This window comes from Pagrus major, chromosome 20 (assembly GCF_040436345.1).
Source record: "Pagrus major chromosome 20, Pma_NU_1.0".
Lineage (NCBI taxonomy): Eukaryota > Metazoa > Chordata > Actinopteri > Spariformes > Sparidae > Pagrus > Pagrus major.
In genome coordinates this window covers 13,553,892-13,572,952 of record NC_133234.1, presented here as the reverse complement: position 1 = coordinate 13,572,952, position 19,061 = coordinate 13,553,892, and the positions used below count along the sequence as shown (strand labels likewise).

General features: G+C 39.3%; 1 protein-coding gene across 4 annotated transcripts in view; it reads left to right on the top strand.

Annotated features, from left to right (window-relative positions):
• The window catches only part of LOC141015725 (voltage-gated potassium channel KCNC1-like), a 33,966-nt gene extending 16,236 nt beyond the window's left edge, over positions 1 to 17,730 (top strand). Inside the window, exons 2-5 of one of the 4 annotated variants that reach the window (XM_073489893.1) lie at positions 5,844 to 6,733; positions 7,663 to 7,688; positions 10,240 to 10,254; positions 17,576 to 17,730. In XM_073489893.1, the coding sequence (XP_073345994.1) occupies positions 5,844 to 6,733; positions 7,663 to 7,688; positions 10,240 to 10,254; positions 17,576 to 17,730 (1,086 nt within the window). Of the gene's footprint in view, positions 1 to 5,843; positions 6,826 to 7,662; positions 7,689 to 8,590; positions 8,786 to 9,801; positions 9,918 to 10,239; positions 10,255 to 10,762; positions 10,784 to 17,575 lie in introns of those variants that run through there. The other 3 variants (XM_073489889.1, XM_073489890.1, XM_073489892.1) reach the window with 3 other exon arrangements.
• The last annotated feature ends 1,331 nt before the right edge of the window (positions 17,731 to 19,061 follow it).

Below are 19,061 nucleotides of genomic sequence, written 5' to 3'. Positions count from 1 at the left end.
TGCATATTTAAAGAGGACTGGCTGCTGTGATGGATTGATCAATATTGATTTGATGTTCAGATCTACAGTGTAATCCACTGTGCTCTGCCATCTTGAAATACTGTATGATTTAATTACTGCAACCATGAATGAGCCTTTGTTTAATCAGCAGCAATATTGTACTGTGGCTTTTAACTATTGCGTGGCTCAATTAATTACAGCACAGTAGAATAGGTTAAAGCTGCACTTAGCATGCTACCATGTTACCATGCGACCCAGTGTTAATTTCTCCTCAGACCTGCATGTGTTATGATTTCCATGAAAAGGCTCATCGGTGAGTCTTTCCTCACCGACGAGTCTCAGGTTGTGAGATTGAAACACAGGCGTCTTATTTCCCTCGTGCGCAAGATTTCCCACCCGACACCAAAGTTTAATTTAGAGAAAGTGGGCGAATCTGCAAATCAGGAGAGGCTTGGCAGTTGAATCACAAACCTCTGGTGCCTTCTCTGTATTCATACTGTACCGGCGAGACGAGAAAAGACAGAATGCTTAGAAAATATTGTTTTGGTGTGGGAGTATGTTAATTCAGGAATGTCTGAGTAAAAAATGATACAATGGTCTGGATGAGGATCTGATCAAAACTGTAGTGTTTATTTATTTATTTAGTTTATTTAGTGAGCTGCATATCAATAGCGGATTTGTGTTTTCTCTTTTATTTCTTTTAGTTTTCTTTTTACTTTCTATTACCTGGAGCTGTCTTGGTTGCAAGATCAAGAGGATGAGTATTATTTTGCAGCAGGAAACAAAAAACTAACAACTACTGCATGCATGCTGGGGACAAATTCAGTGACACATTCAAGGACCACTTCATTAGGTTCATCCTTACAATGTCATTTAATCCAATACAGCAGTTCTGCCATGAATTCTACTTCAAAAGATCTTTGATTGTTTAAGTTTTTGTTGACACTGTCAGAAAGGTGTGTTTTTTCCCCCCTTTTTTGTCTGATTACTGCTAAATTAATTTAAAAATGCACTTGGCTCTGATGCGGCATCTTCTCTCTGTCTGTTGTCACTACTCACATCACAAGTAACAGCCTATCAACACTGAATAATCGCAATCTGCAAAGTAACTAGTTATTAAAGTAATCAAATATATATGTAGTGGAGTGGAGTGGTAAGTAGCAGAAAATGGGATTTTTAGTAAAATATCTCATAATTGTACTGAAGTTGTACTTGAGTAAATTGTACTTAGTATCACTGGTTATTCTAAATTTTGACACTAAGGTTTTTACTTTTACTGCAAATGTAAATCTGTTCCAATTATCAGTTATTGGCCTCCTTGAGGACTAATAATTGGTATTGGTAATGGCCCTGATAAAACCATATTGATCGTAGAAACACCTCTTAATATGATGCAGCCCAGTTTAAGACCTCTACAAACTACAACCTCACTAACAAACGTGGTTAAATGAACACCTAAAAGTTGACAATATTAGATTTGTAAAGGCAGAATTTATGGCAGTGCTGGTGTATTTGATTGCATTACAGTGAGTGTATTTCAAACTGCTCTGTTTACAAAGTATTTTTCAGTAAATGATGAGCCTTATGAATAATCTGCAGAGCTACATTTGGTGAAAAATGAACATTGTTTTGACAGTATCTATTATGTGGTCTATTTAAAGTGTCAGCTTAGCCAAAACAAAACTATTGTTTACTACTACTAAGTGGAGAAATTTGGCAAACCGACATTTCTCCACTGTAGCTGTTTGAGTCCATCACATCGCCTGCAACCTCTTCTGTGTTGGGACCTTACAACAGTGTTTAGTGTCATTAGATGGCTGTATTTGACATTATATTACATCTTGAGTCCTCATTTTGATGTTCTGTGGACAAGATTCTAACATTTTCATGTATTTTCCATTTTCTAACATGTAGGAAAAATAAGACAGAGCTCCCTTTGTCCCTCTGGTTGACAGAAGTTGCTTTCATGGCTCAGGCCTGTCATTTACAATTAGCCTTCAGTCTTCTGAGAGCTTTTCCCCTTTTTCTATTCTTCCCACTCTCACTCTCTTTTTTTGTGCTTTCTGTCCTCTTCCTTGTCTTTTTAAAAGTCCTCTCCTTGCACGACACAGTCACATCACTTCGGGATCACCGGAACGATGAGCTACCTCAGCTTATTGTAGCAAAGCTTAGCTCAGGATACTTTTGGCAGCGTTGGCTCACTATTTTGGCATTCGGTCCTCACCTCCTCTCACTTTCATCGTGCTCTGTCCTTTCTTCTGGATTGCTTCAACTTCTTCCTTCTGTGCTTCTCTACGCATGGATCCACATCGTCTGGTCTCCCTCCCACCTGTCCGCCCCCTCCTGTGTCTCCACCTGCGTAGCCTACATAGAAGATACAATGTTACTGCAGTTTTGCCACTATTTTCTGTTGTGTACTGTATGAGTGTGTAATGATCGCATTTGTCAGGTCGAAAAGCACTGCAGCGCGAGGAAAAAACTCACTTTGCGGACGGATCTCACGCGTTTCAGCCTCATTTCCTCAGTCTAGCAGTTACAATATTACTAACATCATTAATGTCGTCGTAGGGAGGAATGGCAACAATGACATAAAAACACAAGTGCATAAAACTTCAGGGCAAAATTCTCCTCGTTGCCCTGATTTGCCCATGTGAAGGTTTTCTGGTGCTCAGCCAATGAGGAAGCATCCTGAGCGGGTCCCGCTGGTGCTATCCTGCCTCCCTGGGACACGGGAGCTGATATGGGGGTAGAGGTAGGAGAGTGATTGAGAACCTCTGTGTGTGTGTGTGTGTTTTTCACGATACAGAGGGGGAGAGCACTGCAGCAATCTGAGAAAGTAGGTCAGACACCAACTAGCGAGAAACATAGCTGTGGAGAAAAGAGGTAGCGAGAAGAGATGGAGAAGGAGAGGAAAAAAGGCCGGAGAGAGAGAGTGTGTGTGCATAGAGGGGGGTTGGTTGGGTAGAGGGGTTGCGAGAAAGACAAAAGATAGAAAACCTGGAACAAACGTGATAATCTTACTTGTCAAACTATGAGAGTGTATCCTTAAAAAACATCACGTCTGATGCAAAATAACCTCCTAACGTAACCATCATTGCGAATTGAACAACTCAAACTACAGATTGGATGTTGACTTCTACTACATCAATGACTTTCCTGGAAGGTCACTTCTTTGGCTAAATGGTTGTCAGCTAATCTCCTCAATAAATACAGCGGCTCAGTCTTAAGTCCTCTGCTTAGTCTGTTTCCGTCATGAAGGCACTTGGAGAAAATATGTGTAGGCTCTCATCCAATTTCCAATTCAAAGAAAAGCTGGGCGAGAGAAGCGAGACCTTTCAAGAAAAATAACTGAAACTGGTTCCCTCCGTTTGCTTAGTTATAAGGCCGCCTCTTATAAGTATGTTGCACTTGATATTGCATAAGTGCATAATGTCGAAAAATACATGGTCACACGCACAATACACTGAGGGCACTCAGGCTTCTTATATATATGGGCTCCACTCAAGTATGAATTACCTTTCTCTTTGGCTCTTCAGGCCATGTCTGTGTTTTATTATTTATTTGATAAAGCACAAAGTATACTGCATCTATAAATACACTGCAGGGCTTGTAGGAATGCATCGCAACAAGGAAAGATTGTGCAGTGGCCACGCACACACTGGTGTTGTCACGCTACTGTCATTGATTCAGTGACAACTGAATGGGCTACAGTAGAATAAGAAGCTTGGGTACATATACAGGAAGCTTGCAGATCACACAGATGGCCAATGTTAGGAAAATTGCCTTTGAGGGTCGAAAAAGCTAAAATAAACTCATTGAGAAAACAACAGATCTCTGTGGTGGAACACTGTTATACCTTGGCTTATTTTTTGCTTTCTGTCCAAGAAATTTACCCCGTGGACAAAGTGAAGAACCAAACATGGAGCTGTAAGACATTGTAGTATAGAGAGGATGCCACTTGTAGAAAGGCTACTTGAACAATACTTCCAGTATGTGGAAGGGGATAGAGGCTTGACTATGGATGTCTTTGTAAAGGACTCGGGTCAGATTTTCCGTGACAGTTCCAATGATGTGACTTCATGAACATTCTCGAGTGCTTCGTCTCGGCGCCTCTCTCAGCTCAGCTAACAGAGAGCAAAAGTAGCTAACGTTAGTTAAGAAATGGAGTCAGCTCACATAAACTAACGACTGCCCACAGATCCCCTTTAATATTTTTGACAGAAAATTATTGTTGTGTCCACTTGCACAAACAGGGGAATCTGTTATTGCACCATTTTACACTAATATAAGCGCGTGTATGGAGGGTTTTTAAATGTACAGTATTGTAGACAAAAGCCAGTTGTTTGTGGGTGTTAGGATTTTTTTTGTCCAGTGTGAAAGAGGTTTCAGAAGACCAGGATGCACACTGCATTTGTACAGTTGATTTATATACAGCCTTAATATTATGGATCAATCTATAAGTTTGCTTCCAACTGGAAGAAGAAGAACAACAAGAAAAAGTCCATAAAACCTTTTCATCAAAATTTTAAGTCTAATTTGAACAGGCAACTCAGGCAGGCTAAATGATGTGATGATGAAGTGATGGGTAGCGCTACACCTGCAACATAGTCAGACCATTGAGTCGAATGAAGGGGCAGGAGGTTTTTTTCTCTGAGCTACTGGCTTTCTAAATATTAAAAATAATTTCAAAATAACTGATATGATAAGTGTTTGGTTGCAGGGTCTGACATCATTCTCTACAACTGTAAACAAATATATGTTTGCTGGAAGACTGCAGTTCAGTTCATCAGTTGCACTAAACTAATGTTTTGACACTTATAACACAGAACACGCAGTGAGCTGTGGGATTGAAGTGTGGGATTACTCACTTGTTTACGCAGCCATAGCCCACAGATTATCAGTTAATTATTGATCAGCTTTTCTTTCTTTTTATGTGCCACAAATAAGTTAGAAGTTTCATTTTCAACCAGTTTTCCTTTTTTCTGTTTTGGATTCAGGATTGCAGTAACACATTGTAATTTTATCTCCTTTACTTAGGAATTTTTCTTTATATGTCTTGTCGTCAGTGGTTTTGAGGACCATAAGGGGTCAGACTATTTTGCTAGTAAGAGACTGAATCTCAGGTTTACCTATCCAAACCCTAAAAGTGTGTGACCAGTTTATTTTTTATTTGTTTTAAATGAGTATGTTTTAAATCCAATCTTAGCATATTAACAATGTAAAACAAAACCTTTTGTTTTGAACAAAATAATAGAGTCTGACAATATAGGTTGAGTACTATTAATAATTTAATCAATTTATAATCTCTGTAAGTCATCATTTCCTGAGAGCGTATGATATGACATGATACTGACAGCACATCTATTTTTATGGCTTCATTGTTCATCACAATCATTTATGACTGTCACATATAATTTGATCAGGCCTAATGAGTCTGATTATCTTTGGACTTTGGTCACAACGGGTCAAATTGTGCCAAGGTTTTTTCCGGGCTGATCCGTTGTAATACAGGTTTTTCTTTGTTTTTTGTATTTAAACTTATACACATTATGTTTGGGTGTCCATTTCCGAATTTTTCCATAATTTTTCTTATGACGATGTCAATATGTGACCGATGCAGAATGAGTTGTAGTCTCCATACATTGCTTCGCGTTTAGCACTTATTTGTGTAGTCAGGTCTTGCACACATATGTTGTTTTTTGGCTCGAGTTTACAAACTTCACCAATGCTCTTTTTTTTCAAATGCTTTTTATCTTCTCTTTGCTCTGCTGAATTTTATTGATTTGCAACTGACTCTTTGTCCTTCCCTTGCTTTCTTTTTCTGGTTTCTTCCTTTCCTCCAGTATGTGGCATTTGGCTCCCTATTCTTCATCCTCATCTCCATCTCCACTTTCTGCATGGAGACGCATGAGGCCTTCAACACCATTCTCAACAAGACAGAGAGCGTCACGGTGGGCAACGTCACCCATGACGAGATTGTATACGAGGTGGTGACCGACAGCTGGTTGACGTACGTGGAGGGCGTGTGCGTCATCTGGTTCACCATCGAGGTCCTGCTGCGAGTCACCTTCTGCCCAGACAAGTTGGAGTTCTTCAAAAGCACCCTCAACATCATCGACTTTGTCGCCATCCTGCCCTTCTATCTGGAGGTGGGCCTGAGTGGTCTCTCCTCCAAAGCTGCCAAGGATGTCCTGGGGTTCCTCCGTGTTGTCCGATTCGTCCGTATCCTCCGAATCTTCAAGCTGACCCGCCACTTTGTGGGTCTCCGTGTCCTCGGCCACACCCTGCGTGCCAGCACCAATGAATTCCTCCTGCTCATCATCTTCTTGGCCCTTGGTGTCCTCATCTTTGCCACTATGATCTACTATGCTGAACGAATTGGCGCCGACCCAGATGACCCAACTGCCAGCGCCCACACCAACTTCAAGAACATTCCCATTGGATTTTGGTGGGCTGTTGTGACCATGACCACGCTGGGCTATGGAGATATGTATCCAGAGACGTGGTCAGGGATGCTGGTGGGCGCATTGTGTGCCTTGGCTGGTGTGCTGACCATTGCTATGCCTGTACCTGTAATTGTCAACAACTTCGGCATGTACTACTCTCTGGCCATGGCTAAGCAAAAGCTGCCCAAAAAGAAGAACAAACATATCCCCAGAGCGCCTCAACCAGGGTCCCCCAACTACTGCAAGCCAGATGCCCTGGCTATGGCAACCGCGTCACCGCAAAGGCTGTTGGGAAATGTCCTGGGTGGAGTGATGGGGTCTGGAGGCATGGGGGGTGACTGTCCTCTCGCCCAAGAAGAGATTATAGAGATTAACCGAGGTGAGAGATTTGTTTTTTTAAAACCAAAAAACACATAAAAGAGTGTCAAATGTGTCTGTTTAGTGGAGAGTGATGTTCAAGTTGTATTGTATAGCTTGAGCACTCAAAGTAAACTGAGTAAAACTGACCAGCATGCCACCTGGAAATATGACCATTTTTTGGTCATTTAAGGCTTGCACAGTGATAATTTCAGAGGTCTGGTGGAGGATTAGAGTGCAAAGTGTCAAGAGAAAGAAGTGGGAGCACTATCAAGAAGTGATGCATAGTTGATTCTGGATCCACCCTGGAGAAATCACTGGCCCATCAGAACTCATGTGTAATTTATGATCAACTGGTAGGTCCATGGTTGCCTTAAGGCACCCATCTGTCAGTTCAAAACAAACACCATGGAGGGAAAACGAAGTCAATTATCTATTAAAACGGCTTAATGCATCTCAATTTGGGCTGACTCCACATTTTTTCTCTCTGGCATTAGCAGTAAAATCAGGAGAGGTAATTGGGCTCTTTGTTTGCTCTTTACATGCTGAAACATCAGTGCGTCAGTCACATGCAACAATAATGCACCTTTAATGCATTACTTTACTGCCTTAGTCATCAGTGAGCCAGAAAATATTGGTTTCATCAGTGCTTTCACTACATCCCGTCTGCTTGGCTTCCTTCCAGTCTGAAAGGGTTTCTTGTAGGTTGTGTCAGTAGATCTTTCAGCAGGAAGTTGTATTAGTCAAAATTTTGACAACTGGCTCCAAGTCTGCATCGCAGTATCATCATCACCACATGCTCCAACACAACACAGAACAACACACTCGCTTGGTAACATATTTTAACATACGGCCTCAGCGAATGTGTGGGCGAACACAACAGCAGTGATTCCAAATCATCAATGAACATTAGTTTCCACTCAACATGCTTGACAGCTTTCCAAGGCAGTCCTCTGACTTCACAGTTTACCAATGCTCAGGCCCACTGTGTATACAATAGGCATGGGGCGATAGGAAAATTTCATTTCACAATTATCCCAGCCAAAATACAGATATTGAGCGTTTTAAAGCCACTAATGTGAGGATATTCATCACGATCAACTGTTCTTATTCTGATCCCCAATAAAATCTTATATCATCCCATCCCTAGTATATAAATGTAATGCTTACTTTCTTGATTGATTACTTGGTCTTTAAAATTAAAAAATAATGCCAAGTTAGAAGAGAAAGAAAATTAATTGGCAGTTATTATCTATTTGCTAACTACTATGTCATTGCTTGTCTTTTCAAGCAAACATGTCTAACATTTACTGATTTCAACTCACACTTTGGACTCTGGGAAATGTAGTGAACATGATATAAATGAATCATCATAAAAAATTATATGCAGATTAATCGATAATGCAAAGGTTTGTTCGATTTTATGGTACTGTGTTAGATTATTTTGCAGTATTATAATCTTGAGTGGTAGTGATCACACACACCAATTGCTTTATTCCCACTAACATGTTTCACCTCTGCACTGATTGATTTATTAAAAAATGATCAACGCAGAGTTCAGAAGTGTGCGGGATTTACTCCTTTTCATTATAACAGCATCATAATTTTGCAATGTGTTTTCATACTTTGTCAACTGTTTAGAGCTCAAAATGCCAATCTGCAAAATTACTTTATTTTCTCAAACTTGATCAACAAAAAAAAGGTTCTGAAAGTGTTTTTGCAAAAGAAGATAATAATAATCCTCCTGTATGTGGTTCCCCCTTGCTTTGCATCCACCTTCCCTCCAGATTCCAAGCAGAACGGTGATGCAGCCTCGGCCGCCCTGGCTAACGAGGACTGCCCCACCATCGACCAGGTGCTGAGTCCAGACGAGAGGAGCCCTATTGGGCGGGGGCCTACCCGGGAACGCTACCAGCAGGACCGTGCCTGCTTCCTGCTCAACACCAGGGAATTCCGTGCCACAGATGGGAATGTGCGGAAAGGTACGTTTCACACCAGGAGACGGATACATAAACACGCACCTCTTATGTAAACAGATCCACACAGCAAGATGCCAGGCATAACATACTGTGGACATATATATTACGTACATCCAGTGTGCAGCCGATGCAGATAAGTACACATAGGTACCGTATGTACATAAGATCCGATCCGGACATTTAGGAAAGGTGGGTTGGATTAATCAAACTGACTCATGAACATGACTTTGGAAGCCTCAACTACAGATCAAAGGCTCCAATCACAGCTAGCAGCAAGACATACACACATATACAGTCATACAGCTACAACACGCACACACACTTAGCTCTTCTGCTCTGCTCTGTTTGTTTCCACCTCTTCACATTCATGTTTTCTGTGTTTCCATCACCGCTTGGTATCATGTTTTAATTTCCTCTGTCAGACAAGGTTTTCTGTCCCTCTACTTCTCTCCTTTTTCTTTTTCTCTCTCTTCCTCTTCGTCTCCCATCTTTCCACGGTGTCTGTGAATTTTGTTCTGTGTCCCATGATGTCACATTCATTCATGCTCATTAATGATCTCTGTCTTTCTCTGTCTTCTGGACTCAGACAGTTGACCATGCATTAATTTACTTCTCGTCACTTCTGTTTCTCCCTCTCTGTTTCTCTCTCTCTTGCCTTGCCTCCTCCTTTTATTTTTGCTCCCTCCCTTCTCCCCCTCCCTGACTCTCCTTCCCTAACCTGCCTCACATTTACCCTCCTAACCTCTTTCCTCCTCTGCCCCATCTTTAACCCCATGCCCTCATTTTTCCCCTTTCTTTTCCTTTGTGCTACACCATAACCCTCCCTCCCCTTTATTTATTTATTTATTTATTTATTTTTACCCCATGTGCATTATCTTCGTGCTCATGAAAACCTGACACCTTGATTCATTTACTACTGCAATCCAACCACCACCACTGCCGCCAACCTGCACCAAAACACTCCCTCACACTCCCTCCAAACTTTCAACACCCCCCTGTTGACAACAAACTAGAGGCAGCAGCCCTGGCACCCAGCCCAGACTCCCCTCTGACTGAGGATTGGTATAAGATGGAAGGGTCTCTGTTACAGCAGGACCTCAATGCAAACTCCACCTCATCCTGGATCAAACCATAGCCCAGAGGTAACACTAACAAAAAGTAAAAACAATAAAGGAGCCCGTAGTTGAGTGAAAACCTACAGAAATTTTGATCTGGCTCTCCATGACATAGCATGTTTTGCAGGTGCACAAACCACCACATAACTACACCAATACAGCAGCCACTTTAACACAGCTGCACACACACTGTGCATGACTTTGAACCACAGATACACAACCATTTCCACAGTGTTTTGTCTACATGTTCCGTGGAGTTGTAAGTGTCACCTGTGAGGAGTCTTCTCTGTGCCTGAAAGTGTGTCAAGTGTGCTCAATTCTACTAAATATTACAGATTCAAGAGATTGAGGTAAATGGTTGAGCTAAGGTTAGGTCGTACTTAAATCTGAATGTTACAGTTTGGGTGGCAAATGACATTTTAGGGCTCAGCATCTGTATTTTACCCAATCAAACCTAACCTCAGCCCAATATCTTACTTGAATATCAATTTTGTGAACTCATGTACAACTTGTGAAAAAAAAAATCTTTGGAAAGAAAATGGGATTGCACTGTGATATACACCCATAACAAGTAGTATGCACAAATATGTGTGTGTGTGTGTGTGTGTGTGTGTGTGTGTGTGTGTGTGTGTGTGTGTGTGTGTGTCTGTGTGAGAGCTTAAATCTTGCTTACATGAGTGCAAGAGCGCGTCCGTGTGGGCGCGCACATGTGCAAACACATCCAGCAGCTCGAGTGAAAAAATAACCCAGTTGTCGTGTCCTGTGTCAATAACTAATAAAACATACACTGCAGAAGATTGAACGGGAACAGTGGGTCACGTTGTTGTCTGATGTGCCTCTGTGTTGTTGTTGTCTCTCTCTTCAGGTTGTGTCATATCACGCGTGTGTATGTGGGCTTTTTCATTCTTACGTGTTATACACTGTGTCTCTGTCCTCTCAATGCCGTCTGAGTGTTGTGTTTGTGCTGTCGTGTGCGGCTTAATTTTGTTTTTCCCTTCTACTGTGTTTATTCGTGTTACTCCCTACCCCACGGGCCTCCACCTTGGCAAACAATAGCACACACTGCAATATAGAAAAGGTTTTACCTTGAAAAATACCCTCTTTTTTTAATATTCGTATACATTTATTTGATATGTACATGTACTCATGCGCAGGTTAAATTCACAAACTCTTCAGGCATTAACTGAACCTTTAATGGCACTTTCAGGCTCAAATATGTGCGTACTTACATGTACATATCCTGTATTTCATGTAAAATCAATTGGCCAGCCTTGATAGCCTCACACACTTGTGAGACTGAGTGCAGTGCTGTGCGACAATCATCTTTCCAAGGCCCAAGGTCACTGGGGTCAGTGGAGCCATCTGGGTCAAGGGATAGTACATCTTGAAACATGCCACGCTGAAAACAAGCAAACATTCTCAACTTTTATTGTGCAATGTAAACCAAGCCGGTTATCACAATACCTCTTCACAAAATACTGTGTTGTGAGCGTGTAATGGATCTGAAATACTACTCCCTAGACCATGTATCTGTGCTTTCAGTGCCTAGTGTAGTCCAAAGTTCAGGACCTTTTGTATTTGTACTGTGGAGACCTGGATAGAAATCAAAAGGATTATAATCTGCACTCAGTGACTGAAACACTTACTGACCAAACAGACAGACAAACGCTATGACAAGTTTGATTGAAAAGTGGCTACATGCTGTCTAAGGTAAGCAAGCCTTGAGCTGTCCATGCCCTTCACTTACAGGTCCCTGACATTGCTTCAGTTTCGATGGTTCTTATGTATAAACTGCAATTTAGGTGCTATAAAAATCCCTCTTTAAAGCAAATCAGGAGTCTATTGAAGAAATAAGTGCTAAAGTCATTAGGGTGATGCTTCAGGGTTTGGCCTTTTTACAGGAAAGTTATAGCAATAATTTATATATTTAGGTTGGGGATTTGTAATGGTCCTTAGTTAGTATGTATTCATTTGTTGAGCCTTGTGCACTGGAAAAACAAACTCTATTTGAGGCTTATGGTAAATAGAAGAGAAATTTGATCTGTGTTGCCAACTCTGAACCCTGTGGGCTCATTACAGAAACGGTTCCTAACTGCCCATCCTGTCCTAACTTTGAAAAATCAAGCTCAACTCATGGCTGATTCCTATCCTATCTCAGACCTCGTATCATAACTTCAGAAATCCTCACTACAACTATAAACTCGATTCTTCAATCTGCACTCGTCCTGTCATGCCTATTACACTGCCTGTATCCATGACGACGGCTGTCTTACTTATCTTTTCACTGGTTAGCTAGCTTGCTATAATGGGCAAGACAATATTGGTGTTAATCTTAGATGAGACGGAGGCATATATATCCATTAATATATGGTGTGGGAAATTTAAAGCTAACAGGTTATCATCCTAAACTGAGATAAAATGGTATTTTAGATCTTTATAGGAAGTTTCTGTAATAAGGCCCCTGATTCTGAAGCATTTTATAGCCCTGTGAAAGACTTATGACCTGTCCAGGCTGTAGCCCATCTCCCGCCCAGTTTATATGTAAATAAATAGATGACTACCTTCAAAAGATGATGATTTAGGGGAAGACAAACAGTGCAAGAAAATTATTAGACGCTGATGTCCCTGTTCTCCGCTGATAAAGAACGCTCTCCGTCTTGTTTTTAAAGAGGGATTCTCATGCTGTCTAAAACTCATTCTTGTGTGCTTCAGTTGTGATTTATTTCATAGATATACGCATAAGATGTCTTTGCCAACTTATTTTATTAGCTTTTTTAGTTTCTTCTCTTTGATTGTTGGCCATTTAACTTCCTGCGATTCCTGCAATATGCATGTCTCTCCAAGGTCAAACGGTCAATCACCCCTTTGATTGCCCACTCCCAATCACTCCGCTAGACCTTCAAGGGTCTCACTTGGTCTCACTCTCTGTCTCTCTCCTTTCAGTTCTCACTGTATGTGTAGTTGTTGTTTTTTATTTAATTTCTTGGGTTTTTTGTGCTTATTTATTTCCTGTGTTTCTAACACGGGGTGTTCATCTTTCATTAAGTATTTTTGTGGAGTATTATGTCGTGATTTTGTTGATTTGTGTTCATGTGTCGTATTGTGAATGCTTTATCTTTTCAATGTGAATAGGATTAAGGTATATTTACTTTGAATTCACATATGTTGCTGTTGTGATTATGGTTTGTTTTTTTTAATGTCTTTGAGTTTTGTACAACTGTGTTTTGTAGTTTGATGTTTTGACTTCCCCTATGTTCTTCCTGTGTTTTCCTTTGAGTTGTACCATCACCTACAATCTGTCTTCTGTTAATTGGAATGATTTTAGAAATTGGAAACAAAACAGTGAAATTAGATAAGGTAAAAATGGCACAAATCTCACTGGTTCAGAACATTCTCAAGGACTTACTTGGAAAAAAGCTAATGAATTATTAGCAAAATTAACCAAACCCATAATATGAGTATTTTTATTGTATTTTTGAGCCAGAAATGGGGAATATGTTGTTTGTTGAACCATTTTAACTATTTGTAAACAGAAAGAAATTCATTTTTGCAATTGTACACATTTTTGAGGTGTAAACACATATTATACAATAGACATAAATCTACTTACAAACAATATGTTTTATTTAGAAGGGTGTTTTCGCTCCTCATCTACATTTCATCCCACCCTTATTTACCATTATCATTTACCAATCATAATTATCAAATCAATTAGGATAGATTTCTCTTAAATTATCTTCAAGACCAAAGTTTTTTATAATATTCATGTCCTTGTTCCTGCCTGTTCTCAAGCAAATTTATTTTAGCGGCCAATTTCTCAGTTCAACAGGCTACAATCAAATACAATATACCAATTCTAAATAGACTCCTACAAGTCATTTGTGAAATTGTGTTTATGTGGCAACACTTGTCAGTGTCCCCCTGTTTGTCATTGTTCTCTTGTAGTCGTAAACAGTCCTGTCCTACATTGTCATGCATGTTCAAATGTGTGTAAAAATACCACTGTATGTCGTACAATGTTGCCTCATCACAACTCTGCAAATATTCTTTCTATCTGAGCCAGATTTTTACCTTATAAAAGAAATAACACACGATGTGTACAGACTGTGTGTCTATACATATGATAAGTATTTATGCATATGTATGAGAAGTATATATAAAATATTAAATGGATTTAAGCTTAATGATTAGAGATGACTTATATAGATGTATGTGACCTACATACAGCTAACAAGAGGATGCAGGATACAGTTTCATGTCATCTAGTTTCCCCAAAAGACATCCAAGGTACTGTGTGTACTGTATGGACACATTGTGGCTTCAGTAATGGTCATAAAGGGATCCATACATGTAATTAAGGGTAACAGGAGATGATACCATCTTTCAACAGGCAATTGATCCCATGTAAGCATGATACAGTATGTGGCCATGCCCGGAATAGCATCTGAACAGTCAGCAAATTCTGTGTATTCACAGCAGGCGAGCATGAAATTGTAGGACATATGTGCATTAGGTAATAGTGGCAGTCAAGTAGTTCTCTGCCTGACTACGTACATAAATAAAAGAGTGATTAAGCCTATTATTTCATTTCAGTCTATTTAGTTTAAGATGATTATTTCCTGGTCAGAATATTTGCAGTTCTTCCTCTCTCTGTTCCCTCTCCACAACCTCCTCATTCTGTGATTAACACTCATTCTTCATCCCATCCCCAGGCCGCCACTGCAGTGCAAGTGTAACTAAAGTCTGACTGTAGGTAGGTACGTATTCCCTCCACAGTGTAAATTAAGTGTGACTTTGGGAAGGAATTATGTCATCACAAGTACAATGACAGCCAGACTCATCATTTCCCCTGATAGACAATCCCAGAGCTCCAAACCCCTGTTGATGTTGTAAATACAGTACTTAGCAGTGAGGTAGCTAGCAGACCGTGACAGACTGCAGTGGCTGAGACATGATTAACATTATAAGCATGTTTTATTTTAATTTGTGAAACCGTTCCTTGTCTTGAACTTTACCACGCAATACTTTTATACAGCAGCAAACCAAACTAATGTGCCGATCAGCTTTTGGTTGCAAAACAGCCAGAAAACCGACAACTTACATAAAATCATCAGAACTACTTAACTACCCTTTTTACGTTATTCTTCATCAGTTTCACCTTCATTCAATCAAATTTTTTTTTTTACTTGTATCACACTTGACAAGTGTTTAAAATCCTCTTATTTCAGACTAAGGGACACTTGTTCAACGCAAATGAGCCAACGAAGAGTGTGTTTTCTTCCTCTCATTCTTTCTCTTCTCTCTTTGCATGCTGCATGCTGATTTTTTCACCAGGATTAGATCCGGTGGAATTTCCCAGCAGAATCAAAACCTTTTATTCTAAATTCATATATGGGCTTCCCAACATTGCCCTTGTGAACTGGTATAATGCGTACTTCAAAAATCTGTAGGGCATTCGTCATTGTTAGTCAGACATAGCACCCAAGTAAAGCAGTCAAGTAATATTTACCTAAATACAACTTGTAGCATAATATCAGTGCATTCTCATACGTGCTGTTGGGACCAATGCAGTTGAATTAATATACAGTACTACTAATTTCACAGTTTAACTTACTTGAACAGAAACAGGATCCATTTCATAAAAGCTTCACTATAACTACTGAATGAAATTATATGACACATTAGCTTTTTGGTTTATGCCAGTTGCACATTTAATAAAAAGTAATTTATATGAATTTAAGTTGTATCCTGCTGAATCCAGCACGGTGATGGCGGAGTCCGCCACTAATAATGGAAAATACTATATAGAGAGGTAATCACTGAATATAAACAAATTTAATGGCTATTGAGAAAAAAATCCTGACAACTAAGTGTCAAAAACAGGGTTTGATTTCATGAAAATATTAAGATTATAATGTTAATTAGCTATTCAGTTTGGTCAGGTGAAGAGTTTATTGGATAATGATAGACTAAGATTAACGATAGCCACCTCTCGCTTTAAGCAATCTTTTGTCTGCTTTCCATAGCAAGCATTGTTGCAGACTGCAATCAGGTTTTTTTTTTTCATCCATTCCGTTGTATTCAAATAATTTCAAATATTGCTGCCATTTGATACAACCTAAAAATGTGTCTTGATTGGTTTGATTTGAGCAAAATACTTTTGAAACTGAACTTGAGAATGAAGAAACACAACAGATTCGCCAGACAGCTAGCCCGAAATCTTTGTGTGAGATGTTGCCTTAGAAAGCATCATCAATATTTTACCGAGTTGCCATCCAACTAATGCCCCTGAGCGAGTCAGAATAAAAAAGGACTTTTATTTATGGTTGGCTCAATTGATGCGTACGACAGAGTGGTGGAGTTATTCCGTATTTTTCCATCTTAACAGGAAGGCACAAAGGGCGTCATACTGTACCAATGGGTGTTCTTTGTTGTCTGACTGTGGCCTTGTGATGGTTGGAGTTTCACAAAAACATACAATTTTACCTTGGTCATTTTTAACTCTGTTAGCAGTAGTTTTGTTGCATTACCTTAAAATTTCGGCTAATGTAAAACATTCCTACAAAACTGTTAAACTCCACCCATCATGGGTCCGCCATTGTTAGGGCAGATTAACTGCTACCTACCAATGGTGTTTCACTTCACTTGATGCAACAACACTCTGTCAGCACAGCACTACCTTCTCTGTGGCTGCTTCCTACAGGGGGAATCCAACGTCTGCATGCTTTGTTACACACCGATAATACAGTGGGAAAGGACACAAAGGCCAATTTGTTACTTCATAGATAGATTGGTTATGCATACCTTCAGTGGTGCAAGCACCTTGCATTATATACTTCAGAGTCTCTTGTGGACTTTGTCAATATATCTTGCTTTTTTGCCATGTATTCTTTCCCACTGTAAACAAAATGTGGACTGATCTCCATTACAGGATGCGATTACCGGGGGATAGGAACGGTTTAAAATGTTGCAGGGAGGACTTTTTGTGTTGACCATTTGAAGTTTACAGGAACCAAAATATTATGTTGACTGTTTATGAGCATAATGTGATGCAATCAATTGTTCTACATCACTATATTAGTGGTATATTTTGAAGCTTTTTCACCCTAAAACTTCAATGGGTCAACTCCTACACTGTATCAGTGATTACTGAGTATCTACTACTGTATAATTGTGTAAAAATGTATAGTTTTGGCCAAACACTTGTCTGAAGCACCTGAACATTGCACATTACGCTTCACATGATAAAATGTTGAGTGCTTTATTCAATGGGCTTACGACAGGTGTTACATTTCTGAATATCTAAGAATCTTTTATTTTTCTGTTTTATATAAAAAAAATACATATCATAACTCGCATTTTCTTGTTTTGTCCTGTCTGTCTTGTCTGTGTCTGTCTCCGTCTGTCCTTTATATGTCTTTATGATTTGGTAACTTTTTCAATTTGTTATCCTTCATTTTTTTCTCTCTTCATTTCGATTTCTTCTTAACATCTTAAACCTCATGTTCATGTTTCAATTCTATGTAACCTTCATAATAAATCACCTGAAAATGAAAAAAAAAAATGTCATAACATGCCAAAACATTTCAACTATGATTTTCTTTTCTTTTATTTGCATAATATATCAAAACAATAACATTAATATAATCGATTGATGGTTAAAATTATATTCTTAAAGCAACTGGCTACGAGAAATCTCGCAGTCTCAATAACATATCGGGAATGGCTGGGTCATCACTGCGGCTCGCTCCTATCACTAGCCCACCCTTTGAAACCTATGAGGCCCCAGGACCACTGCGCCGCTGTCGTTCCCCCATCCCCTCCATTTTGTAGAAGAAAGGATGTTCATGATTGGATGATAAGAGATGCAGTGGATTAGCTATGGACTAATCACACTGAAGCCTCCATTTGGATCGTACACTGAGCAAAAACAATAGCAATAACATAAAATGAACTTGAATGTAGAAAGAATGACCTCTTGTCTTTTGAATCTAATTGTTTATGATGCATGCATCAGGTTAGCTGATGGGGTCAAGTAAAAATTCTAGCTTTAAAGATACAAAGTTAATTTAAATTATTAGAAGTGTAAAATTAAATATTTGGATTAGTTAGTAAATGAAATAATGTGAGAGGTTAAAAAATTATAATGAAAACATGTGCACAGTTACATTTTAAAACTTAGAATTAAGTGTGTAGATGTACATCCATTTTTAAATGTTCTGGACCAAACAAAACCGAGCTCACAACACTGTCCAGAGAAATGACCATGAAACCAGATACGTCAGTTCATTTAGCCAAAGACAAAAATACATTTATAGATTATATTGATGTTGAATAGGTTTCTACTTTCTGTCGTTTGTGAATATTGATGTATGTACAGTGTAGACATCATTTTGTTACTTCTCTCTGAAGAAAACAGACTCGGCTTCTTTAAGTCTCAGTGTTAACACTTAATTTTGTATCTTACCATTGTGACATCATTGGACACTTTATGTTGATAGTTTACACAGCAAAGCTAAGCGATGTCAAATGTGAAACAAAAAAATAAAACAAAAACCTTAGCTTGAATAAAAGATACTGAATAAATTAAAAGTATTGTACCAGAAGAGCTATCTCAAATTGTGCAGCCTGACACGACTTTTACAAATTGAAGTTTGTTTTATTACAAAGCTGTTAGGGCCGCATGTATGAAATTGTTATCTTACAGTGTACAGGTGTAAAGGTCGATTCAGTCACTTTTCTTTGACAGTTACAAGCATGTTGTCTAATACATTAATATATACTTATCCTTACCATCTCATATGCAATTATAACAATCGTAATGGGCAGGATAAGGTTAGTTGGAGTGAATTGGAGACCACTGCCATTGCAGTGTCCAAGACAGGAATCATGTCATCGATAAAGGTAGCTAAGCTAAACTAGCATATGCTTGTAACTTACTATTGGCCTTAGCCAATAGATCACACCAATGGTTGTGGGTCCGACAAAATGTTATATAATGCCTAGGAACTTGAGCATTCAAGGTGTTTTCAGTCAGTTGGTGAACAGTAAGCTGAAGTTTTTTTTATATATCCATAAATATTTAAGTGCATTAGTTTTCAAACAAGCTAGCTTGCTCATAGCAATGCTGGCTGTAAGCAACACCGAATGACCTCATGTCATAT